This window comes from Papilio xuthus, unplaced genomic scaffold (genome assembly GCF_000836235.2).
Source record: "Papilio xuthus unplaced genomic scaffold, Pxut_1.1 DF825928.1, whole genome shotgun sequence".
Taxonomy (NCBI): domain Eukaryota; kingdom Metazoa; phylum Arthropoda; class Insecta; order Lepidoptera; family Papilionidae; genus Papilio; species Papilio xuthus.
The window spans coordinates 4,593,797-4,620,567 of record NW_013532721.1 but is presented as its reverse complement, the minus strand read 5'-3'; the positions used below and the strand labels follow the sequence as shown (position 1 = coordinate 4,620,567).

At 34.9% G+C, this 26,771-nt stretch overlaps 6 protein-coding genes across 6 annotated transcripts in view; 4 read left to right on the top strand and 2 right to left on the bottom strand.

Annotated features, from left to right (window-relative positions):
• The window catches only part of cdi (serine/threonine kinase), a 68,259-nt gene extending 67,883 nt beyond the window's left edge, over positions 1 to 376 (top strand). The window contains exon 12 of the mRNA XM_013322154.1: positions 61 to 376. Coding sequence (XP_013177608.1) covers positions 61 to 376 — 316 coding nt within the window. The remainder of the gene's footprint in view (positions 1 to 60) is intronic.
• A 4,707-nt stretch (positions 377 to 5,083) lies between these two features.
• On the top strand, positions 5,084 to 7,088 carry LOC106125069 (uncharacterized). The gene is made up of 4 exons (XM_013322153.1): positions 5,084 to 5,130; positions 5,207 to 5,396; positions 6,045 to 6,160; positions 6,971 to 7,088. Exons 1-4 carry the CDS (start codon positions 5,084 to 5,086, stop codon positions 7,011 to 7,013), a joined length of 396 nt encoding a protein of 131 aa, XP_013177607.1. The 3' UTR covers positions 7,014 to 7,088.
• An 80-nt stretch (positions 7,089 to 7,168) lies between these two features.
• On the bottom strand, positions 7,169 to 9,722 carry LOC106125207 (uncharacterized). Its single transcript, XM_013322316.1, has 4 exons — positions 9,275 to 9,722; positions 8,760 to 8,934; positions 8,309 to 8,566; positions 7,169 to 7,825 (listed from the first exon to the last, which is right to left on the bottom strand). The coding sequence occupies exons 3-4, from the start codon at positions 8,317 to 8,319 to the stop codon at positions 7,468 to 7,470; spliced, it is 369 nt and encodes a 122-aa protein (XP_013177770.1). The 5' UTR covers positions 8,320 to 8,566; positions 8,760 to 8,934; positions 9,275 to 9,722; the 3' UTR covers positions 7,169 to 7,467.
• A 650-nt stretch (positions 9,723 to 10,372) lies between these two features.
• On the top strand, positions 10,373 to 13,998 carry LOC106125532 (cyclic GMP-AMP synthase-like). Its single transcript, XM_013322770.1, has 5 exons — positions 10,373 to 10,624; positions 10,780 to 10,964; positions 11,465 to 11,928; positions 12,824 to 12,986; positions 13,068 to 13,998. The coding sequence occupies exons 2-5, from the start codon at positions 10,791 to 10,793 to the stop codon at positions 13,779 to 13,781; spliced, it is 1,515 nt and encodes a 504-aa protein (XP_013178224.1). The 5' UTR covers positions 10,373 to 10,624; positions 10,780 to 10,790; the 3' UTR covers positions 13,782 to 13,998.
• A 1,340-nt stretch (positions 13,999 to 15,338) lies between these two features.
• On the bottom strand, positions 15,339 to 20,949 carry Arl8 (ADP-ribosylation factor-like protein 8). Its single transcript, XM_013322726.1, has 5 exons — positions 20,712 to 20,949; positions 18,826 to 18,906; positions 18,310 to 18,383; positions 17,890 to 18,051; positions 15,339 to 17,492 (listed from the first exon to the last, which is right to left on the bottom strand). Exons 1-5 carry the CDS (start codon positions 20,832 to 20,834, stop codon positions 17,369 to 17,371), a joined length of 564 nt encoding a protein of 187 aa, XP_013178180.1. The 5' UTR covers positions 20,835 to 20,949; the 3' UTR covers positions 15,339 to 17,368.
• Positions 20,950 to 22,303: 1,354 nt separating this feature from the next.
• On the top strand, positions 22,304 to 24,260 carry LOC106125209 (THAP domain-containing protein 1). Its single transcript, XM_013322318.1, has 4 exons — positions 22,304 to 22,601; positions 23,412 to 23,592; positions 23,752 to 23,811; positions 23,897 to 24,260. The coding sequence occupies exons 1-4, from the start codon at positions 22,525 to 22,527 to the stop codon at positions 24,230 to 24,232; spliced, it is 654 nt and encodes a 217-aa protein (XP_013177772.1). The 5' UTR covers positions 22,304 to 22,524; the 3' UTR covers positions 24,233 to 24,260.
• The last annotated feature ends 2,511 nt before the right edge of the window (positions 24,261 to 26,771 follow it).

Here is a 26,771-nt window from a genome sequence, read left to right as displayed (position 1 = left end):
CGCGGCGGGTGGCGGGGGCGCGGGGGGCGGCAAGCGAGCCTCCAGCGTGTACACGGACAGCTCGGAGGACGTGGCGTCGCTGGGGTCGGACAGCGTGTGCGACGAGCGGGCGCCGCGGGGCGCGGTGGTGGGTGTGGGTGCACGGGGGGCGCGGTCGGCGCAGATCTCGCGCATCGTGGAGTACTTCGAGCGCAAGGGCGCGGAGTTCAAGTGCGAGGGGTCGCGGTACCGGCTGCGCGCTGACCACCAGTACGTGGTGGACGTGAAGCACCGCGCCGCCGCGGAGGAGGGGGGCCGCCGCTGCGTGCAGGCGCGCCTCACCGTCTGCGAGGGCGCCGTGCGCTCCAAGCTGCCGCTCTTCGACAACAAGTCATAGCCCCCCCTCCCCTCTCCCTCTGTAGCTCTTACTGAAATATATTCTTGTATTCGGAGATAGGAACACGCCCGCTGCGGTGGTGCGGGGGTGCGGGGAGGGCGGCGCAGACTGGTGTCGCTCGGGTGACGGAATATGACAATATATTAGAACGACGGCACGAGCTCCTCGCGGGGGAGGCCTCTAGGTTGAGTTTGACTGAGTAAACGTAAGCATTTCATTGGTTTAAAGATGAGATTATACTAAAACGGTTGTAGGTATGTATTGTGTAAGTATATATATTAGCGTGAATGTTGGGAGGGCGTAGCGCAGTGCGGGAGTGCGGGAGGGTGGGAGTGCGGGAGTGCGGGCTGCGGCCGCGGACCTCTGCGCACGTTATTGTCAATTTAAAATGGTGGACTTTCCGATAATCAAAATATAATGTACATATAATTTGTTTCTTTAATATTTATAATTTATACAGTATTAAATTAGTCCTTGCCAGTTAAGTGTACATAGTGTTTCAGTATATACAAAATTACCTAATATCATAATAATTCAATTTTGGTTATGGAGACAAATTTTTATTCAAGTACTGATAAATATAACTTAATTACTTAAATAACTTTAGATTAGATATTATTTTAATTTTATTATATTTTCGGAGCGTTATATAAGTAACGCGTAGTTGACGCGCCAACATCTTATTTTACTTAAATTTTAAAATATATTTGGTGGAATTCGTCCTCACAAAGTAAATTAAATTTATAAATATATAATGAGTGCGTCGCGCGTCTAGTCCTTGCAACGCGCCGCTGAGAGTTCCGTCTGGTGAGTGCTCGAGCGCCATGTCGGCCCTCGATATTTAAACTAAAGTCAAATATTAATAGACGTCAAGCAATGAGCCACTCGTTTTTCTCTGACCTCTGTCGGAACACTTGAAGTCACCGTTGTGTACAAATATATAATCAAAATAATAATCAATATTTAACGATATAATCGTCATCCACATACCTATTTCCTATACACAAATTATACAAAATAATTTGGCTTGGAATTATTATTTGCTGTCGCGTGACACGCGGTTCAAAAACCATCTCAGTGTCAAAATGTACATCCAATATTGTTTAAAAATAAATCAATATATTTTTGTAAATAAATTTGGTAATCATAATCGATCATTATTCGTGGTTTTCATGGTCAGGGTATTGGTAATGTGTGTTGTATGTAGTATAAGCAACAACTTTACTCGGATTTTATTACATTATTGTTCAAATACAATTTTTCCAAAACACTAAATCAATTGAAATTATAAATATTATGTGGAATCATCAAAGTTGAAACAAAACAACATATGCTAATAGAATGTCTTTGAAAAATTCCCACTTCAATTTTTCTTTTACATTTGCATAAAAACCCACAGATAACTAACCACTAGTACTGACTTAAATATTACTATATTATTTACATTCTATTTTATAATTTGAGAAGTCATATTTCTATTAGTATGTGTAGCTGTGAGTTTTCACAACCATAAAACATGTATAAAAACACATTGTGATTTGTTTCTTAAAGGAGAATAAGAAAAATGACAATATGTTTTAATAAATGCTTTCTGGTGGTGCAAACCCATGGTAATGTGAAATCATAAATCAGTGCCAAACAAATACAAATAGTTCAAACTGAAAGCATATTTATAATTGTATTTATTCATTTTATAAAAATTGGTGTTGAAACATTTCATGTGTTAACATAACCTAACTTTATTACGCAATCCTAAGACACACTTTGAGAAGGAGTACCTTGTACTTTGTTTCTTCTACTGTCCTAGTTTGGTGAAGCAATATTAGGGAGAGCAATTACATATCCGTCCAAATGTAGCCGTTTTAATGGACTTTGATACAGACGAGAATTATTTAGTTTTTTCTGCTTTATGCTGTACTTGTAACAACCTCATAAATATTGTGTCAATAATTCTTATTTTATTTTTCTGTTTTAAAGATTTGCATAAATTTGCAATTTTTTCACATTTATTCTATTATCTTCTTGGACATTTCATTTTGGGTGTAATTTTTTATTAACTCTATGACAAACCTAATCTGTAGCAACTTGTTTTGATTTCGATTTTCTCTAACTACAAATATTAATGAGGAGCAAATAATTTTGCAATATCTTTACAAATATATAAAGCATTTATTTAAGATTTATTTTAAAACTTTTCTTTCATATATTTTGAAATAAAATAAATAACATGAAAGAAATTTTAGGAGCATGTATGCGTATCAATTTATACTTTTATCAAGACAGCAAAATAACATTGCATATTGTAGGTAGCCAATTCGATACCGCCCAACAGTTTATTCGCAATTGTATCCTTTTATAATTAAGCATTTTTTGTTATGTGCCAACAAAAAAGTTTTATTAATTGTCAAACTGCGCGATATAACGCTCGCATAACATATACTTAATATATTCGTCAAATGTACCTGTTGAACGACACACTGTTAAGTTTATGTAGATATTGTGCAATAGGCAGCGACTAGCAAACAAAGTCCGTGTTGTATACTTCGCGTGAAAACATGTTCTCTTGCCTTACAAACATCGGTCACAACGCGACGCCTTTAATTCTAAACGTATTGTAATGCAGGAAATTACAATAAATTAATGACAAATACTCCTTAAAAATTATTTTCCTAATTATTTGCTATTTTACCATATGACAGTGACAGATGTTGATAGCAGTCAAAGATCAATGAGACTATCCATACGTGCAGTTCGGAAACACGCTAATTGAAAAATCTCGCCTCTTACCGATATTAATAAATGTCCTGATAAACGTTTGCAGAAAAATATTATATTTCGCCCGGTATAGAAAAGTAGTCGGACATGACGCATAAAAATAATTATAATGTTTCGGCAAGACAATATGTTCAACATATGATGTGAATATACAACTTGGACCGGTGGCTTATAGCTTTTGTCGCTTTGGCCAGCGAATGTTTCAACACTGACTTACCGCGGGTACTGTTTAGATGTAAGGCCATGTTACTACGCGGAAAGCATATCAGTTTCAGAACATTTAGCTCTAATTATTTTGATAATTAATTTAGAAATAAATCGATTCGTGCGCGAATGATTTGTTTCGATCGATCGGTTTTTTTATTGATTTTTATAATTATGGTCAAGTAAACAATGTTATTCGAAGAAGGAATTAATTTGATAGAGATCTAAATCCTTCGCGCGCGAAATATGTTGGGGATTCTAGACTCTTTCAGCTCCTTGTCATTTCGATGGTGTTTTTAAAGTTTACTTCTGTTATTTTTGTACTAACATAAAGAATCGGTTATATTATTAAGACTTGTCATCTATTATTTAAACTATTTTCAATGTATTAGCGCATTTTAAATAAAATATATGACAGTAGAAACTTTAAAAGCGCTAAGCTAACAAATTAAATAGTCGTCAATACGTGTGTGGGTGTATTGAGAGAGTCTAGCATCACCAACTAGTCGGATTACGTCGACGAAGTTATGTTACGATATAGATCCTAACGTTCCTTGTTCTAAGGCACTAACGTTTAATTAGGACGTTTTGTTATCGCGGTTGTGTCTTTTACATTACCCGGATTTGCAATAGTTATACATAGTTGTGCCGACTGAGGCGTTTTAATTACAATTTGTAAGGAAAATAATGAAAGGTGGTATTAAATATATTTTGTTTCAATATTTGTTATTTTTTTATTTTTTCTTTTTTGTACACTACACATTTGATTCTTGACACCAACAATGACCTTATTAGTGGACATTTGACACACATAAACATACAGTTTTACTTTTTCTACACAAGCTGTTAAAAAAATCACTTTTAGGTACTTTTTTTGTACTGTTTTCTACTCTCATTTTTCATGTTTTACACTTCTATTCTACAACACAACACAACAGACCAGTCTACATGTAAAATTATCATTCATCCCAAACTAGTCCCTTGCTTACAGTAGACCTTTCCCAATATACTGACCACACAATATATACAAAACATTACTACCCCAGAGTTACGAAGTTTACACGATGCAACCTAGAGGCATACACCTTAACTCGGTACGTATTGCTTATTCCAACTCAAGGCTTAAATATTGTAAACAAACTCCACTCGTCTAACGGCGTAGGAAACATAATTGTGAGATCGAGTCACCTAACAATGTAAAATATTATACCGAGAAAAAAATGGTTTAAAAGCAGGTTCCCATTGTTAACTATATTTAGAACTTGTGTTGGAATACTCTGCATATATTTTTGTAGCGCCTTTCAATTATAAATAGCAATAATTATTTCTCGCAATTTGTTCGCAGAAAACACAAGGCGACCGAAAACGCTCGAAGAGTTGCTCTCAAAAGTGCCAGAAATGAACGAAACCGATCATTGAACAATATGGAAGTCTTTTTGCGAGAAAGGAGCTGTCTTTTCGTGGCTCGTAGGTACGTATCAAACGACATTTTTTCTGTATAATATTCTTACTTTGCTACCAACAGTTGCTGACTTTGTTCTTGATAGTATTTTGTCGAATCATTCATTGTGACAATGATATCCTGGGCATGAGGGAACCAAGACCGGTGCCGGTGTCGGATATCTTGTGCAGGCCGCGTGTCACTGCCGCATGCACAAGATATTCAATACTAGTTCCTGTCGCTATCGGCGGCTGACGACTGATGCAAGTTACTACGAGTCTTCAAATATGGGCGAGGACGACATAAGAAGTTTGTTTCCACCGGTAGCGGTACGGTCAGCTGTATAAATATGTCTACACCTACAAAACTTTCGACATTTTTGGAGTCCATGGTTTTTCAAAATATGTAAGCAGATATCCAATAACATTTTGTATTTTCTGTAGGAGGCAGCATACGGACGGAGACGTAGATATATGTGTTGGAAACCGAGGAACTGTAAAAATTTGTAAAGTTTGTAATTTTACATATGCAGCTGCCTGTATAGCTATAGCAAACTACGCGCGCTGCTTGCAGCCTTGTGTGTTCTACTCAATACTGTATGTAAGTAATCTAGTAATAATAGTTTGGCAATAAATGCGAATGTTTTTATAATTTGAATTACAGAGGCTACGACAATGTTTTTTTTTTTCAGTGTAACATTTTTTATCAGTAAGACTGGTATATGAAAGTTTCATTTCAAGATGAGAAAAGAATATGAAGACCACAGACGTGTGCTGGTGTCGGGTATCTCGTGCAGGCCGCGTGTCACTGCCGCATGCACAAGATATTCACTACTATCTCATGTCGCTCAACATCCACCCTGACATCTTGCCAGAATTTTCGACCTCCCCGAGAAAAGAATATTGTGTGTACAGACAACACATTTCAAATATTAGCATCTACAATATTTTTTGCTATGACGGAACATCTGCCATAGCAAAAAAAATTGTCGTTGCTTAACAGCAGCATTCGACTCCAGAAAATAAAGTCATTCAAGGCTTGAATAAGAAAAAAGTGTGATTTTCCTGTCAAGTAATTTCCAAACCAGTGCGACATTGAGTCCTTCAAGAAGCGAGCGTCAGGCGGTGCATCTGCAAATCATCTGGTGATGAATGTCCAATGGCAACGATGATAACTTTTGTTTTAACTGTCATAAATGTTTACGTAGAAACAACATTGTTAATTTAATATTTATTTTATTTTGTTTAGCATACTGCCATGCAAAAGAAGGAGGAGCTTCACATCGCCACCCATTGTCCTGACGCATATTCAGCGACTTCACAGCATTGTCGACATCTCGCTTTGGAAGATGTAGCACGCTGGAGGTATGTACTTATCAAATTCCTATTAGTTCTTACTTCTTATTTCTCGCGTAATATGTACAAACATTTCAAACAGCCCAAAAAAGAAGAATGGAGAAGAAAGAAGATGAACCTTGAAGAAGGGAGAAGAAGCAGACGTATGCTGGTGTCGGGTATCTTGTGCACGCTGCGTGGTCCTACTGCCGCATGCACAAGATATTCGATATTAGCTCAAGTCGTATACCTCAGTCTTCATTTTGGATCTTCATATTTTGGTGTTCTTTAGAAACTACTCAGTAATTCCACAAAGCAGCACAGTGATCTTTTAAAAGTTTACTGGTCTCACTGAACCCCCTGCTGTTACATTTCTTTTTCAATTTGTGACACCCCCAATTTTATTCCCACCAAGCGAATGCTTTCGCTGGATCTTCCGTGCACCCTACAGATTTCATGCGGACTGCATTGGAAATCTCTGGTATATGTCTAGCACTATTTTCGCTCTGCTCGGTCTTACATTCTACAAAATCAAGTTGATAATATATATAACAAAATATTGCTCATCGGGACAGTGACCTTACTATAGTAATGTGTGGTCCATATGAACTTTGTAGTGTGCTCGCGAGGCCCAGCGGGGGTATACGATAGTGGGTATCAAATTGGGGTGTCACAAGTTGAAGAAGAAATGTAGCAGTTGTGTGGTTACTACCGCATTCACAAGATAATAGCTTCGGTCACTAACGTCGCGACTGTAACATCAAGCAAAATCTACATTTACTTATTATTCTTATTTCATTTGTCTTGAGTTCACATAAACATGAACATTTTATTTTTCAGATCTATTCAAAAACGAAGTTTTGCTTTGAAGACACAAGACTAACCTTTGTCGACGCAAAATCGGTCGTCTTCGAACGTTGTACAAGGAATTGTGTTAACACACTGTTCTAAATGTAGAAGTTATAAATGTACATGTTTAATTTAATAAACATATTTCATAACAAATGTTTTATTTACTTCGTCACGGCACATCTTAAACCCCTTTTCGCCGCCTTTACCGGTGGTAATTACAAATTTTATGAACCAGTTTTCTATTGAAGGATGATAGTCATAAAGCGCTATTTCCTAATACCCAGGGCATCAGAGTTGTTATTTAACTTTAATGAGTACTACAATTCTGATTATTACGAATTGGTGTACTTTTTGATATAAAAGTTAAATTAAAATAAAATTGAAATTATAATACAACAGTAACTATTGGTATATTTTTAAAAACTGAAAGTTCAAAATAGCCACGATAAGATTTCTGTATAGCCACAATTTTCGTACAAGTAGCCTCATTTACTATAGTCGCATTGAAAGCTTTTCTTCGCTCCGGACGCTACTGTTTTAGACGTTCCAAACAGATTGCCCATTTTGGGCAATTTGGGAAACTTGTCGACGTGTTTGCGCACGTTCCGCAGCATATAGGCCATGAGGGCGAGCAGCAGCGCGGAGCCTGCGTAAGGTAGCCAGCCGCCCGCGCCGGCCGCACCGCCCGCCCACAGCCCGCACGTGAAGAACCGGCAGCCGGACCGCTCCTCGGTGTAGCAGGCCGCGCCCTCGGCCGGCACGTTCGCGCCCCTCGCCCCACTGCGCGCCCGCGACCCACTCTGTTCCGCGCGTTTCTCCGCTTGCCTCTGTTGTTCCTCGGCACTGGCAAACAATACAAACGCAGCAAAACCCTTCCAAATCAATCGCTCCAAGAACTGATACAACCTAACCCTTTAATAAACTCAAAACAAAATTCTTATATATAATATATTACATGTGTGCCATAGACAACATAGGGGAAAACAAAATCTATGTTATGTTTTTAATGTCTAAAAATTTCTCAAAGGCGTAGTAAAAATTTACCACGTATTATTATATATTATAACCTCCTAAAAGTGGATAAATAATAATTTCTAGCAACTTAATACGTTTTATGGTACGATTTGTGAAGTTCTTCACGAGTATCGATTTTAAAACTTTATAAATCGAACCGCATGTACTGTAGAGCCAGTAGAGCCTTAACTTATTGTATTGGGTCGTACCCGGCCACCCATCAACCTACTAAATTTACTTATAAACATGGCTTTTGCGATCGTATCAAACATTTTAGTGAGCCGCAGAGAAATACGTCTATTCAACACTTACCAATCGCACATAGTGGAACAGTAGAGCTTAGTTTATGTAGTTGTCGAAATGTATGCCTTTACCCATTATTCATTGTTAAGGGATGTAATAAAACAGTTTTCACGAACACATTTTAATTTGACAGATGTTGGGAAAGCGTTGACAGTTGAGTGACATAATTTTGGCAGAACATAAACAGCCGGATTATTTCTTTATCTTTAATGCGTGTCATGGAGTTCAGGAACATTTGTGGTCACCGCGTATGCAATGCATCTTGCACTAAAGCAAAAACAAAATTCATTAAGCATTGTTTGAAAAAAGATAGATATAATATGTACCTTTGGTTGTAATAATGTCAATAACAGTATCTAAATGTCGTAAGGTTTGTGCTGATGATATCCATGAAAAAATAGACTTTAATCGTTAGAAGCCCCATCAGGACCCCAAAGTATTTTGTAGGATTACCACGTACCTCTTCTTTACTTCCTTTCTTGCAGGTGCACTTGACCATCGCGCCGACCTGGTGTGTCTGCCCGGGCGGGCATCTGGAGAACAGCTTGTAACCGAGGACAGTCACCAAGGCGCCGAGCACGAAGCCCGCGGCGAACGGCACCACTGGATTGTCGCGGTCAGCCATCAACCCTTTACTAAAAATTGAGTCTAACTTTCGTTTTGTCCACTATCTTAGCATTATTTAGTGCTTATTTACGTTGTATAGCGCTTAACGATCTACGCTGCTGGTGAAAACTCTACAATGTATAAAGTTATGTGATATCCAAATAAAGTGGCGCCACAAAGTTAATGGTACAGCCACATGCGAAGGAGAAAAAGAAGTAGACCTCTGCTGTAACATTAAAAAGAGTTGTGTATCTATTTCAAACCCTGTCGTGGAGCTATGTACCTCCTACCTTCACCAGTTTGACATGTTTACATCCGGCATGCGCCTTCGACGTCATGTCCTTTAGAAATTCAATTAGGAGTTTTTACCTTTGAGGGGAAATCCATGATGTGAAAATGTGACTATTCAACGCATATCATATTTAATACATTTAAAATCAAATATGTAACATAAAAACAATATCTGACAGATCCTTAAAATAATGACGGCCAACTGTCATTGTACTTCTATTCTTTGTGGAAATAACTAAGAACTTTAAGGTAAAACGCACTGACCTAAATACATGCATAGGTTATTAGCTGCGGTCTTTTGTGCCTGTTTGATTATCGCCATTTTGGCGCTGATAAAGAACAAATTGTCAGCACTTTAATTTTTGGGCTAAAAATTTTATGGACCTTTAAGCCAAATTTTATTTTTATTGTAAATCAAAAACAAAACGAAGGTTCGATACTAAGTTAAACGAATACAACATCCATCCCTACCGGATTGTTAATGAAGTGTGAACCAAAGGGTATATAAAATAGTTGGTGTGCACTAACTAATCATTACAAAATCCGATGAGAGGCGCTTCTATTGCATTTAGTTTTCATAGTGTGTCTATTTATAAATCTATTATCTCTTTATTTATATTTGTATAAGATAGATTAGTTTGACAATTCACTAGAGATGGGTTGATTAAAATCGGTTATGAACATTTTCGGTTTTCGATGGTTGTTCTCAGTTCTCATGGACCTTACAATCGAAAACTTCGTGATTATTGTTTGTGATTTATAATATAAAAGAAATTGTTTCTTTTTATCCCAACTTTATTCTTCAAAACTACGAAGAAAAATAAAATTATAAACCAAACATTGAGATGTTGAGAAACAAAAAGTACTGTTCTTAATCTTTTTTAATTAATTGCACGAGACCTCGTTAAATGTATGTAGTAAATTCGAAAAGTAATAAAATACTTAAGTTATAGTATTTATTTGTTGCATTAATATTATGACAAGATCGATTCTCAATATATCATAGTTGCTCATAATGTGTGTATGGTCGACACTATGAGAACCGTCCAAAAAGTACAACATTAATTCGATACTTTATAGGCGTCAGTTGTCAAAATAATCTATAAATATCTTAAATAGACAGAGTATAACAGATCTTGAAAAAAAAAATTGTATAGTCTGTGCTCCGACTGACAAATGCTGTCAAAGTCTATGGCAGGGTTTATCCTTATCGCTATTTTTTGGCAAAGTAAAAGCTATTGTAACCCATAATAATGTTAATATTTTCTTGGTATTAACAACTACAAAACCGGGCGGGTATTCCGTTTGTATGACCGTAAATAGGCACTGCGATTGTTCTGCGCTTACATTACAGTTCAAACTTTTGCAAGAATCGTGTTAACGCAAGCAAACGAACTGTAACATTATTTCTTAACAGTAAATAAACAGGTATATCTATTTTTTTTTAATTTTTATACATCGTCCAGGAGAAAAAAAAAAATTAGAGCACACTCTTAGTTTATAGGATCTAAAGCCAATTATCATAACATATCTAATTTTTAAAATATTATAACTAACAAAATGATAACAATTATGTTTTATAGTTTTGCCAGAGATGTCAGTTAAAAAGAAAACCTTAGATGTTTACTTGGAGGAAGTATTCAAACAGTTTATTGCCATCAAAGATGATGACTTTAGCCGGGCTCAGGAGGTCTTTAAAAGTGTTTTTGAACAAATCAAACAGAAGATGGGTGAACAATGCAACTACTTTAAAAAATACAGTAATCAGGTAATGTTTTTCAAATATTTCAAATTAGCTTTGTCCAAGGTCCATCAATTAAGACAATAATGATAATTTAAAAGTGATAAAAAATGTTTTATCTATTGTTGTGTTGTGATTTAAAGAAGTTATTTCAAATGAGAAGAAAAAATGGCCATTCCCTTTCGCCTTTTTACTTTCTTGCTATTATAATAATTTAGGTAGTGATAGGTAATTTATCCTTTTTGTTATATCATTCTGGAAAACAATAAAAAAGAAAAGATACAGTTTTGATGTTATGAATTCTTTATATCTATACCAGAGATGGTGAACCTTTTCATATAATGTGCTTTTAATTTTGACTTTGTGATTATTGGAAATATATGAAGAATGGGAATGACTTGTGTTCACTTTTAACATTTCAAACTCTCACACTTTTCATAATACATGAGATGTGACGATAACATGCCCAAAATAATTTGTCGCATGACATTATTGACATTTCCAACCTACATTATTCTTTTACACAGGTCATGTATGGTGGTAGCGTGTATGATGGAACTAAAGCTACAAAAATGGATGAGTTTGACATGGACATAGTAATCCGTCTGCCCATCAACTATGATGACATTATCATAGAGTGCGACCAGCCAGGCTTTGTGAGGCTAAAGATAATGAGCGCCTTTGATAACCTAGACAAACAAAAGGAGTGGGAGCAGTGCCATAAAGTGACCAGAGACTGGAGGGATGGTGACAAGTATCTCTTGCAGAACAAATTTCGTAGCTGGATGCATGGAATAGTGCAAAAGGCACTTAACGAAATGAATGGCCGCGTGACCGTCAATGGCACCACATATCTAATGACATACAAGGAGTCAGGTCCTGCGTACACTGTGTTCATAAGAAATGAAGAGAATGACAAGGAATTCAAACTAGATGTAGACTTGGTGCCCGTTATCAGATTCAGGCTTCCAAGATGGCCTAAGGGCTACAGGTGGGTTCTGCAAAATTTGGGAAATACTGCTTTTACATGGTCACTAATATAGCCATTTTAAAAGGTTATCATAAGTACTTCTACAATAACTCGATACTTTATAGTAATTAAATAATTAATTATAATTGTCATTAGGTAACACAATACAGATAAACTCAATTGGCATAGTTGACATATACTTTTTTATTATGTACTTTGGTACGGAACTCAAAGCCCAAAGAATCTAATATTTGATTTTAAGGATTTTCAAAATCGATATTAATTTCATTACATACTTATTTAAATTACAATGATGAAAATATAGAAATATCGTATTTTGTAGAAAGTTGGTTAACAAGCAAGTAGCTACTTGAACATTACAAAATAATGACGTGATTGTTATCCATAGCATTGTTGCGTCTGCAGATGCATTGACTACCTTTAATCGACAGAGGAGGGGACGAGAAAGAGAATCTTTTCCCTTTTTACACTGCCATCCCTTTCTTATAAGAAAACTCAGACGAAACGCGGAAATGCTTCCACTTCACGCCTGTCTCTTGTGGTTGTGATTTTCCCTGGTCGAGTCTGCCCATTCATGTAAAATGTATTAACAAATTATGCACATTGATAATAGATTGCTACTTCCTGAACATACACAACAGCGGGGAATTACCCACAGGAATTCTTCATCATACATTGTATTAAACTTTTATTACAACTGTTACTAACAAGTTTTTATCACAAAGCGCATTTATTATATATTTCTTTACTTACTTCCTTTTTTGTTGGTAAAAAATGACTGATTTGATTACATTTAAACAAAAATCATTTATTTGAATTTCAAAACTTATAACCTAACAATTAATTCGTATTGAAAAACATATAAAATAGCGAATAAGTGGTGTTATGATGATAGAAAAATAGAGAAGGTGTCCTTGTGCCGGGACTGGCTCGTGGTGCCCAAGCCCAACAAGGAGGCGAGCGGCGCCGCGCGCGGCCGCTGCTGGCGCCTCTCCTTCCAGGACCACGAGCGCGATCTGATCAAGGAGTGCCATCACCTCAAGAAGGTCCTTAGGCTGGTATGTGCTTCTTAGTCTCTTATTAAATTGACCTCATTTAAATTAGCTTAAATTCCACAAAATATACATAATTTCTTATAGATGAAGAAGCTGCGCACCGCACTGAAGATGAAGGCCATCGCCAGCTACTACATCAAGACGTTGTTCCTCTGGAAAGTGGAGAAAGAAAAAAAACAATTCTGGCAGAATAATCTGAGCTTCCTCTTCACCACCATGCTGCAAGACTTTCACGACGCCCTGGAAAAGAAGAACATACCATACTTCTGGAATTCGAAAAACAACCTCATTGGGAGCTTAGATCCGGCAAACCAGAAGCTGTATACTGAAAAGTTGAAGGGGGTTCTCGTCAGCGCCCGAGCAAATGACGTCGACAAAACAATATTCGCCTTACTCGAAGCTGACGAAATTCTGCAGTTCAAAAGGTCCGAAATGTACCAGAGTCATAGTACGTCTCTTCCGCCCGCTGTCCAGACCAAATCGTCCACAAGTTCCTCCGTCACTTCTAACACGAGTAGTCAGGAGCAAGGGAACTCGCAAAACTCTCAGATGGACGACGGTCAAGCTGCCCTACTGAAATCTATAATATGCAAGCTCGATTTACTAACGCAGAAGATGGACCAACAAGAGGCAAGGTTGATCAAATTGGAGATGGCTTACGAACAGTCTAGAAAAGAACCTCAGAAAGAAATCAAAGTAATGTATGAAACGAATGTTCAAGCGCCTGTTGACGTAATGTTAAACGGCAACATAAACACTGTCCCACAAATTGACTCTGAAGCTCTCATTTTATTTTAGATTAAGAATTTCATGGAAATTAGTCTAAGAATGTAATCAACTAGATTTTAGGATCTCTTCGAGCTTGTAAACGCATACAATATTAAGAAGATACATAGAATTCAATGCATTTTAAATATATTTTTTAACCTCAATATTAAAAGATGATATGATCATTGTTATAAAATGAGATAGTATAGTGAATAGTAATAAAACCGAGATTTTTTTTTTTTAAATATTAGCAGATTTTTTTGTAAGTTTACTAATATTTCTTTAACCATTCCAACTAAGCTTCTAAGCTTGTGCTAGGATATGGTTTACGACAATAGTCGAATGGCGGGATTCGAACCCACGACCTCGTGGTCGGAAATCCGTACCCTTAACCATTAGGCTATTGACGCTTCGAGATTGAAATATAATATGATGTTACTAAGATTTTAACACAAAAACCTATGCGTATTTTTCTTATCTTTCGACGAATACCTTCTTTTTTCCACTTTTTTCAATAATAATAATAAATATTACGCCTCAGCAATGGAGTAATAAAATCTTTAGGAACACTTTTCAACAGTTAAGTGCAAACATATAAGTACCACTAAAAACTATATAAAATTAAGACTGATGGAGTTGAACCGTACGAATTAATTCAATTTCTTTTCCATAGCTTTTATTTTCAATGGCTCTTTAACTATGTATATTTTAAATCAATCCTTTTATTACAACGTAGCGTTAATAATTTTTTAAATATTCATATATTTTATGTTATGAATCGCGACTTGTCGAATTGTTTTATATATTTTTCTGTATATGTAAAATGATGCCGATGGCTCAGGGGTCAAGTACTTGACTTTGACATTGTACCAATGTGTATTTCCATTTCCGATTTACATATGTACATTTATCCGACGTTCTTACGGTGAAGGAAAACATCGTGATGCAACCTGCACATATCTGAGAAGAAATTCAAAGATATGTGTGAAGTCAACCAACCCGCACTTGGCCAGCGTGGTTGACTATGGCCTAATCACCCTTAACTTAGGGTAGGCTCCGAACCCCTCGGTGGGGACGTATAGTGAGCTGATGATGAATGAAAAATGATGACATATGTAAAATTGTAAGAAGACATGCAAAGAAACCCAATGGATAATATTATAGTCTCATATGAATTGTAATTTTAATAAGCAATTATGATCCTATGACTAATATTTTGTAATCATTTTAAAATGGTACACAATTTTTATTAAAAAGTTTTTTAAATGTACTGGTTTAATTAATACACACTAATAACGCTATAAATTTAGATCAGCCATTTCCTCTGTGGTCATCAAACTGTTCCAGACTCAGATATATGACAAATCTAAGCTCTCATTCACACGGCCGTTTTTTTACGTAGCGTTAAAACGCGTTCAAATAGAATAAACCAGTATCAATGTATAAGTTCATATCGTAACGCTTGTAAAACGCGACTTTATTTTACCTTATGTTGCATTTTGAGCACTGGCAGATGGATTTTTAAGCAGTGTAAAAAAGCACCCGTGTAAATGCTAGGGATACAAAGGTAGGAAAAGCAAAAAGAAATGCGTTTTTTAACACAATTTAATAATTTTTTCATCACCACTAAATAATTATTTGTGTCTTTATCGTAGAAAAAAAACGGATAAATATGTTACAGCCAAGTGTTAAGAACGCACCGATGCATATAAAAGTATCGAATTAAAAAGTAAAAAAAAAATACATTGATTACTTGCAAATTCGTATGGACCAAACAATTGCTTAAGGTTCGATTCAGAAAACATTAGTTCCACTTATGTATTTATAATAAATATAAAAGTACAACTAATGTTATTTGCCTTAATTACATTTTGTTTTCTCAAAATAAACTCTATGTTAATCTGTTCCAATTTCCAATACTTGTTTCTATATAATCAGATTTATACAAAAAAACCTTCACTAAACAATTTAAAGAGACAATACAAATCAAACAGATTTAATATTTTAGTATAAACAAAATTTTAATCACAGCTTTTTAAATAATATTTATAAACATCTATAAACGAAAACCGATAAAAGGTGCCGTTTTATTATAATACAAAAAACAACTTATATTTAGTGTTGCTAAGTAAAAAAAATATAACCTCAAAAGTGCAGTCCTTCACTGAAACGTATATCTAAGCAAAATACATCGAAATCGCATCAAATAAATCGGCATTTACCTGTAACGTTTATATAAACTCAAGATATAAATTTCGTGTTTGCCATCTTATGTACAGCAAATGCAGAGCAACACTATTCTCACACCTAAATATCTTTTAAACTTATTCTTTAGCTAACAATATGAGATAATTATATTATAATAATTATATAATGCTAACACTATCAGAAAATCTAGATATAACGTAGTACAAACAGCCTTATGTAGCAACTGTTAGAGCAAAGTGACGTCTAAAGTCGCGCCATTTCAACCACAGACAATCTGTCAGTTGCCACATTACAGTTGTTGCACATTTTGTCATGTGGCAATATTACGTTTCCATAAATGTCATTCACATTGTTGGCACCACATCGAAGTATTTCTGTCTTTTTGTAAAGTTTCGAATACGTTATATTGTCACACGTGTGAGTCCGAGGACTCAAGCTAATATTTGATTATGTCCTAAATTGATTAGAACGCACTTCGTACTGAATTACAAGTAAAAAGTGCCTCAACTGTTATTTCTAAAAAAAAACTTATCTATCTATATTACGTAGAACTTTTTCTTCTGGAGTATTAACAACTCAAATTTCCTTTTAATATTTTCGATATGACTTAATTCATTAAACCAAATTAAATGATTACTCCAAAAAATTCATGATCGTTGTCGAAAAGTTTTAAGAAAATAACAGTAGTGACAAACTCTATCGTAATTCAACACGAAGTAAACCCGCCTTCATTTAAATAATTTCAATATTATTAGACTATTCTGCCACTAAGCGAAAATGTAGAAAGCGTATTTCGTACGCAATTTATTCAAAGTTGTGAACAGATCATAACCTCAAAATTCACCTTCGCCAATAGTAAGGCGATGTCAAGAACGCTAATAGGCAGATTTATAAAACTATCTTTAGCCTTTTGTTACGTATTAAAAATTAATATTGAATGCAATTTTAAGCTAAGATTTAGAATAAGTAGATGTTCAAATATACCGCCGTGTTAATTATCTTAATAAAGCGGTGATTTTAGAAATTACATAAAAATTATTTTTAACTTACAAAGTGGCAGATGATAATTTTCGTATATTTTACCGTAAACTATTATATCTAAATGGAAAGGCTCTGCGATGAGCCGATGAACAGAACATCTGCAAATTACTTTGCTTCAAACTGAATTACGTATAATCGATAAGTAATATTTCAAATACAAAATCGATGTTTCGAAACAAATAAACGATGATCAAGTGTACTGAAAACTCAAATTAGAACGATTAATTAAAATTAACGACCGAATATTGAATCGAGAAATTTTGAAATATTTAAATCGATATTAAAATATCGTTTGCGCTCGAAGTATGTAGAGGCGAGGTGACGTGACGCGAGGTGACGTGACGTGACGTGACGTGACGCGGGCGACACTAGCGCGCGCTGCCGGACTTACTGTGCGCGATGAGCCACTGCAGCGTGATGTCGATGTTGTCCTTCTCCTTGCACGATATAGAATAGCAACAGATCTCGCGATCCTGAATCGCCGAGAGGTTCCTGTCGACATTATTATTATTGTAAATCATATTTATTAACTGTACGGAAAATTCAAAAGTCAAATAGCTCCGTTTATAAAAATAAATTCCATCTTGATACCTTCAAGCGTTTTTGAGAAAAAGGGTCTTGACAGATAGATGGACAGACACAAAGTGACCCTATAAGGGTTCCGTATCCATCAACAGGAGTCGTCTATTCGGTCAGTACAGGGATAGCATAGTTGACTACGGCCTAGTCACCCTTGATTTAGGGTAAGCTCCGAGCCCTTGGGTGGGTATGTATAGTGAGTTGATGATGATGAGACATAGCGACTACATGTCAACTGTTCAAATTGCTCCGCCATCTTGAAAATGGCAGCTACTATTCGCAAGACAATTTGTGTATGATGTATAGTTACATGCGCTCGATGAGGCCGTGCTCGTCGAGGGCGTGCGGCAGGTCGCGCTTGTTGCCCAGCACCAGCACTGGAATGCCAGTCAGCTGCTGCTTCTCCAGCAGGCTGTGCAGCTCGTTGCGCGACGCCTCTATCTTGTCCGGATCCGCCGCGTCCACCATGTAGCTGCAACACACACATAACATATTATGTAAAAGAATAATTTATATATTTACAGCAACACCAGCTAATACACAAACAACAATAAACAGTATTTAAATTTTTTGACTGTTTGTCTGTATATCTGTCCGTCCGCAAGGCCGCGTTTGTTCCAAGTAATCAGCGGAAGGGCTGGACCAATTTTGAGGGTACTTTGACGGGAAGATAGCTGATGCTGCTACCATACGTTGATAATCAAATGAGTAAACTTATGAGCATACTCACACAATAGCATTAACTCCTCGACAATACCTCTCCCACATTGAACGGAACCGAGGCTGACCACCAATGTCCCATACCTGAGGATAAAGTTGACAATTAAATAGTAAATACTTCTGTTACACATAAGTGACACAAATAGAAAATATTTATAATCTTACTAATATTATTAATGTGAATGTTTAGATTGACTGAATGTATCTCCAGAACAGCTGTTTCTCGTTAAAAATTTAGCACAGATATAGAAAAAAGTCTGGATGAACAGATAAGCTATTATTTTTTTTAATTCCCAGCTGACGAAGTCGCGGGCAACAGCTAGTGTTACATAAGTGTGATTAATTTAGGTTTTAATAGATATGTATTGTTCTTCGCATTTTCATAATAGATAACTAGGTTCATAAAGTTTTTAATTTATTTACTACTAGAAAAAGAATCTTGTTCACATAACTGCAATAAACAAACAACTAACATATGGGCTTGTTGTATTTAAGTAAGCAATGGTTTAGAGATATTAACACTCACCTTAATGGTAACATTTCCTTTGGTAATTTTACGCATGTTGAAGCCCACAGTCGGTATCATGTCTTCACTGAACTGTCCAGACTGAAAACATTCAATATATTAAATGTCACACTGAATAAAAAAATGATAACTTTAGATTATAGTTCCAAAAGAGCGTCGGTGGCTCAGTGGTCAAGCACTTGATGTGCAATCTGCAGGTCCTGGGTTCGAATCCCGCCATGTACCAATGTGTTTTTCGATTTCCGATTTACATATGTACATTTATTCGATGTTCTTACAATGAAGGAAAACATTGTGACGCAACCTGCACATATCTGAGAAGTAATTCAAAGATATGTGTGAAGTCAACCAACCCGCACTTGGCCAGCGTGGTTGACTATGGCCTAATCACCCTTAACTTAGGGTAGGCTCCGAGCCCCTTGATGGGGACATATAGTGAGCTTATGATGATGATGATGATAGTTCCAATAATGATAATACAGTGTTTATAATGGTACAATTTTTATAAAACTCTAAAAATATTTTTTATAGAATTAATAGTTTAAATTATCTAAACATGTTGGCTTATCTTTGTTGTGAACAAACAAAACAACAACTCCAGCATGCAGACATTCAAGGTGAAAACTTGTCCTAGACACAGATGGAGTTTATGTGCATTAAAATAACAATTTGATTTGAGTTTAAATAGATTAAATATTTAATAACAACAGTATTGGAATATCTAAATCACAAAACAAAGATTTTGGTATACATTGATAAAATTATACACTCCTTTTTAATTACATCTTACTTCTTACTATCTATCTAATCTTACTAATATTATAAATGCAAAAGTATAGATGGATGGATGGTTGTTTAAAGGTATCTCCGGAAGAGTTTCAATGAATTTGGCACAGATATAGAAATTAGTGTGAAGGAACACATAGGATACTTATTATTTTTTTTATTCCGCACAGACGGAGTCACAGCTGACAGCTAGTATATATAATAAACTTGTAGTTAATTCAAATACTGTAAAGTTATCTGATTTTTTTAAGAATCTTTATCTTTTTAGGGTTTTTAAGTTATTTTAAATTTTTGTCAAAAATTAACCAATGTTTTGTCAGTAGGTCAAGCAATTAAAAAGTTATGTTTGTTGAACACCCCTGTTATATTCAATATTAAAATTTTAAACATGGAGTGATAATTTACCACATATTGGGAACAAAAGCACTTATTGTTTCAAATTACAATGTGTGTATATGTGTAATCTCATGAATGAGTCATGAACTTTATCTAATTCTTTCTTTCAGTACATGTGTTCTGAATGGAAAAATGAATGTGACAATTTTATTATTAGTAGGTCTACATGTTTTTGTACAAATCTTTTGCACAATATAGTCTGATGAATTTGTCTTTTTTTATCAATAGTTAAATGTTATTTCAATTTAATATTATAGATACATTCACAACTATAACCCAGAGAGATAGGTATAGTTCACAGATTGCTATTTGTTAAGATTTAAGCGCACCTCAGTCACACCTATATGGTAATCCCAAATTTACATAAATTCTGAAGTGAATATTAATATCAACGAAAACTTAAATATCATAGGTCTTACATAAAATTATAATATATGTGAGATAATTTTACAGCTATAAAAGTAATTTATGCAAATATAAGTTTAGGATGAGCTGTCATTTTATCAATCATATCTGATTTAAGAATTAGTGAGACGTAATATTTAATTAGAAATGTAATGTAAAATAAAAAGAATGTATGGAGTAAATGGTAGATTAGTTCGCCGGACAATGACACATACAGTTTGATAGAGGTTTGGAGTTTGGAACAAAAAATGCTTAAGGAAGCAAAAAGTACACAAATAATTGTTTTGTGAAATACATACGGCTATGACGTTAACAAAAGTTGTTTTCCCTGAATATTGCAGCCCGACCAGCGTGAGCTCCATCTCCTCCTTCCAAAATAAGCTTTTAATCCAATCAAGGATACGATTGATCAAAGCTAACATTTTTAAATAATAAACCACAGTAATATATCCAAAAAAAGCAATACTTTAGACGCCTTTTCAGAAAATTGCTTAATCTGGATTTGACAATTGCGCTGAACGTTTGGTTACATTGACATTGTACCAAAGTCAAAGAGTTTTAATAATTAATACCAACCATAACTAAAGGACTACTTGTGAAAACATTTTTTTTATTTCCCGACTTCTTCTAATTTGTTAAAACATAATCAATCAAGTTTAGAAAAATAAGAGAAATATTAAAAAGAATTAGTAAAAGAAAGAAACTAAAAGTCTGCTTAAACACGATCGCATGGATGCAAATGTTGCCACTTATTTCTTATAAAATTTTGCAAAATGCAATTTTTTGATTCAAAAATTTCAAAAATAAAGAATTTCTGTCTTTTGTTAAGTAGATTAGACTCGTGTATTAAATACCTACTTAATTAGGTTAAATGATATCACTCATTCTTAATAGCGTACTCAAAATATAAAAACCGCCACAACTTTCATTAATACTGCAACCATTCCATCTCCTTCGAACGAACTAATTTCATTTTTCAATTTATTCAAGCATTTTAAACTACTTCTATTAAGTGGCTATAACATTTTTTTCTGCACTATGGCGCACCCTATACTATATATAGTATAGCTACCTAGGGCGTTTATTTAATTAAAGAACTTGTATTAGTCTTTTGAAAGGGTAAAGGAAACATATTTTTTAAGCTGATAACACTGCTCTTTGTTTATCTTTCATTTTTTCGGCGGGATTTCATTATGATTTCAAAAGTTCATAATTTGTATCCCGAATTTACTACTTTAATCGCTTTGATTAAATGTAAAATGCATCCATGCAAGCATGCAACAACTTTAAATGAATATATATATATTGATTTATAAAAATGTTTAATGTACTAATAATGCCAGTGTATTAGATTTCTTTGACATCTCTAACTATTGCTGCTCTAGGCTCCCATCTTTCATTTTGGCACATTTTATATTACCCAGGTGGCCTTGGTGTCTCAACACAAGTAATAAAATGTATGAAAAAACCACAAAAAGATGCTGTTATTCAAGTATTCAAGTAGCGAATCTGTAAAAAAAAGGAATCCCTAAAATGCTTGACTTTTGTAGTAAGTATTCTTTAAAAATTATAATGTCAACTCTAAAGGAACTTAAGAGTTATTCTTGAAGCTAAAAATTACATGTATAGTTTAAAAATCAATTATTACAGGTGTGGAACGGATGTCTTGTCATACAATTAAGTCAAAGCTGAAAAAAACTATATGTTATGATTTTTTATTATTTTATTTGAAGGAAATCTCATATTTTGTTAATAAAAGTCCTTACAACCTGATATTAGTGGGTAACTTAAAGTAACAGTTTTATTTCACAAATTACTATTCATTTCTTTTTTTAAGGTTAACATTTATATAAAATTACAAAGTTCACTTATATAATACATAGAATAATATATTATGGAGGGAGTTTGTTTAAGGTGATTAAAATAATGGTGAAAATATATATGGCTGCTTACTTTGAACTCTTATATACACATGTCAAAAAAATGATTAGTAAAACTAGATAACCCTATCTTTAGGCAAGGCAAGGGTACAATAATGACTACAAATATCGCTTGACAACTACGTGAGAGCTTATTTTCAATTAGTTTGGCCTCGAACACGCCAATGTCAACATGCCACAATGCGCGTTTAGAAATTGTAGAAATAATTATCGAAAATGTAAATTGGCTGACGGAATATCATATTTTCGGCAAGTACAAGATTTATATCTCTTTTATTAATTGTTGTAATACTTAAACAGGCCAATGTCCAATGTTCCTTTACCACGCGAAAATATGAGTTAAGATAACAGATTTCTTTATCTAATTATTGAGCCAATAGAATTATTTTGAGGTTATATCTAAAACGTAGGAGCGCTTTAACAGACTTTTTAATATTCTGTCCATATAACACGTTACAATGAAAAGAAATCTACAGATTCGGGTTTGTTATTAATTTGTTTTGTAATAACTGTTTGACATTCTGTTATTTGACATTGCTGTGTCATTGTCAACGTCAACTGTCAATTCTAAAACGTTCGAAAATTATAAAGACGTTGGTTGGCAGAAAAATTCTATTATTAATTAACCTCTTGCAGTATTTTTCTTTGTTACATATTAGAAGGATTTACGGTAAACAAGATAACACGCAAAACTTTAATTTTTAAGAGTAATTTCGTTAACTTCGTAGTTTTTTTTAGCTACAAATGAACAAACGCAATGCTCCTAATAAACAAAGATCATATAATTTTTTGGACTTATAACATAACTATTATCTTGGGTTTTACCTGTAAGTCCTGGCATTCACCTTAGTTCAGGCCTTTACGGAAACATACATAATCTGGTATATTAACTATTTTCGTACCTTTTTATGACTTACAGAATAACTCCCGTTGTACATTTATTTGACCAAGTATTTAAGCCGACTTCAAAAAGAAAGAGGTTATCAATTCATCCGTTTTTTTATGTGTTACAGCGTAACTCTGCCCCTGGTGCTGTGATTTTGTTTTTTTTTGTTTTAGCTTCCCTAACAATCCATACCGAGCTGCTAAATGGGTCGCCATAGTTGCTACTGAAAGATCGGAGGAATTCTATAGGCCTACAAAAAACTCTGTAATATGTTCAGAACACTTCGATTCGAAAGATATTATTGGAAATACAGAACGTCGCAGATTGGATAAAACAGCAGTGCCGAAGTTTAAGGTATTTTGTTTCTTTTTTTAATGTAGCTGATAGCCATTTTTCGCTAACGTTGTGTAATTTATTCTTATTCTTAATGGATGATTTTCTGGTATTTTTGAAATTTGATATTATAATTTTTTTAATAGAGCTTTGATAATATTATTATTTTTTTTAACACAGATTCAGTCCATTCCACCTGGAGAGTTAACCGTTAGAAAAAAATCAAGAACACGTTATAAGGTAAATATATTAATATGATTTAATTATAAACGAACATCAAATGTTAGGATTTTTTCATTGCTATCTTTTTATTTTAATTATACAGATTCAGAAGACTAAACTACAGGAGTTAGAAACCGAAGTAGTTGTTGACTCAGAACGTACGAGTTGTGACGATCACGACGTGCCACCCAGTAGTCCGTCGACATCCACATCAGAAAACGAAACCCTTCCAGAATTGCTTAATGTAGAATATTTACAAGATAAATTAAAAAAATGTCGAAAAATTATACAAGATCAGTCAACAACGATCGGCAATTTGAAGAAAATCAACAAAAAATTAGAAGACAAAAATAATACATTGAAAAACACTATAGATTTTTTACTAAATCACTATGAAAGTAATACCATTGGAAAACATTTCTTACAAAATTTTGATTAAGTATTTATAAAAAAAAACTGCTTACATTTAATGTATTATAGTAAAACTACCTCAGTATTCTGCGCAGACTCATCAAAGATGAAAACAATGAATAAATTAAAAAAAAATACGCAGACAATATCAATCTGACATTCGTTTCCGTAACCAAAAGTTAAAACCAAATAAATATATTTTAATTACTATTGCTTTTTTTCATTTCCAATAAAATAAAGTTCCAATGGAAACAACAATGACTAGATAGACCGGTAGGCCGAATGTCCCAACGGGAATTACCCCGCACGTGTGACATCTCCCTCCCAGAACATCCATACATTGCTTCCTCCTTACATGACGTGCATGAATCATGTAAGGTTGCATTTCTTTTTCTAAGTAAAAACTAATATTATATGCCAGGAATGGCGAAACGACGAACATAATAATTTGGGTACGTCACTGTAACAAAATACGTTATGCACAAAAACTGCGAAATGTTCCTAAATCACAAATTCTAAATTATTTGACGGCACGTTTACGACCTCATTGAACATTTCTATAGAAAAATGGCACGTTGATACGTAAAGGTTATAGGATTACGTGATTAATATTGACGAAGTTTTTATTAAGAATAATCCTAATATCATTTTTTACGCAGTCGTCGCCTAATGCTTTGGGCACGTGGGTTTTATTATCACGTTTTAAAGGATCTGGGAATTTTACAAGCCTTTTAAACGTGACACGGAAATAGTTAAGGGAAAGGATTCTTCTAGTAATGCTGATTTAAACAATTCATTTACGGCGATTGAGATATTGACGACGTTCTTTTAAGATTAGGATAAAATCTCAAAAAAACTTAACGTTTCAATTACATACACTATAATATATCAACTCTTAGAGGAATTGTATGAGTTGCTTGTATCCTCTGTCAACAATTTTATTGCACACTGGTTCTACATGAATTTGTAAATGCCATCTTGACAAATAAATAAATCCCACCCCTTTCTTTTGGCCAAAGGAAAGACTGAAAATGGAAAAAGGACTAAAATTAGGCCTCCCAACTAACCGCGAAATAATTTCCATTTCACGTCTGTCTTCTGTATGGCCGTCGCACCGGGTGAGCCGAGTCATTCGTGCAACGTGCATCCGGAGAGAAAGAAAATTGAAGTTACATACATACAAAACAACTTACATTCAGCCGGTTACAACCGAACTTAAATTAACACATGAAGTTATTGCGTGTCTACCTAATATCGTTACCAATGAGCTGTGGGCACTGGGCCACCTGTGCGCCGTCACGTAAGAGCAAGGCCGACGTGACACGCCGCTGCACATGGTCTCGCACGTGACACTACAACATTAATCAACTTTCAAAATTTGAGGGCTACTCACTAACTGCCACATAACTGAAAGTCTCATATATATTCCTTATCTTACGTATGTTAATAATGTGAATGTTTGGATGGATAAAAGGATGGAGTTTGTTAGAAGGTAAAGCCAGAACGTCTGCATGGATGTCGCTGAAATTTGCCATGCAAGAACATATAGGCCGCTTATTAAGTTCTTTTTAATTAGGCGCGGACGGAGTCGCCGGCAATAGCTAATGTCAACAATAGTTGACTGGTGGACTGGAAAAGTTAACGTGCTAAACGTGCTATAAGGGTATAAAAAAATTCAGTAGAAATAATGTGTCATCGCAATGAGACGCAGACATTGCGGGGCAGTGGGGTGAAGATCGAACACGTCGCAGGTCGCGCGGCACCCGGCGCGGCGCGAAACAATCCCGTGCGGACGAGCGTGGCTGCGTCAAAGAACATTAGACATGGGTTACTCAACTAAAATTTATGACCTTCAGATCAGCTTATCATTAACACGTGTATAGCAGATCAGTGAACCGATTCGCAACTGTACTAAACATTTTTTTAATTACCATTTTTCTATAAAGACTTAACACAGGCTCAGGAGTTATAGGTTACTATTCATTACTTTTAACTCGAGAGATACCATAAACCACGATTAGCTTTTTATATGTAGAGATTTGTATTCCAGTAAGTAGCAGATGAAAATGTGAAATTTATTGTTATCACTACATTTTTTATGATTAGACGTATTATAGATCCTGGTTTTAATTGAAGGAAACATGCTTTGGTCAAATGATAACTTATGACATAGTTATAATTACTTTATTTACTTCAGACATATTAGAGAAACTTGTTATTTATTTATTTATTGCTTTGTTCATACAGTAAACCAACTTAGTCATTTCCCAAAATGGCTGGGCCCGGGATTTTTGCCTCATTACACACTTAAGTATATGGAGATGAAGGAACTCCTTAAATAATTAATTTTCCTACTGGAGTGTTAATAATCAAGGAGGTAAGTAGGTTCTATAAATAGGAATAAAAATAAGCCGAGACCGGTTAGCAGAATAATTTTATTTAATTAGTTTAGTATAGCTTTGAAATGCTATAAAAATAAAATAAGTAATTTCGTGTGTTCACGTCACGTGGCTTTTAATGTGGACTGGAAAACTAGGGTTGAAAACTGTGGAAAAATTAGTTAATAA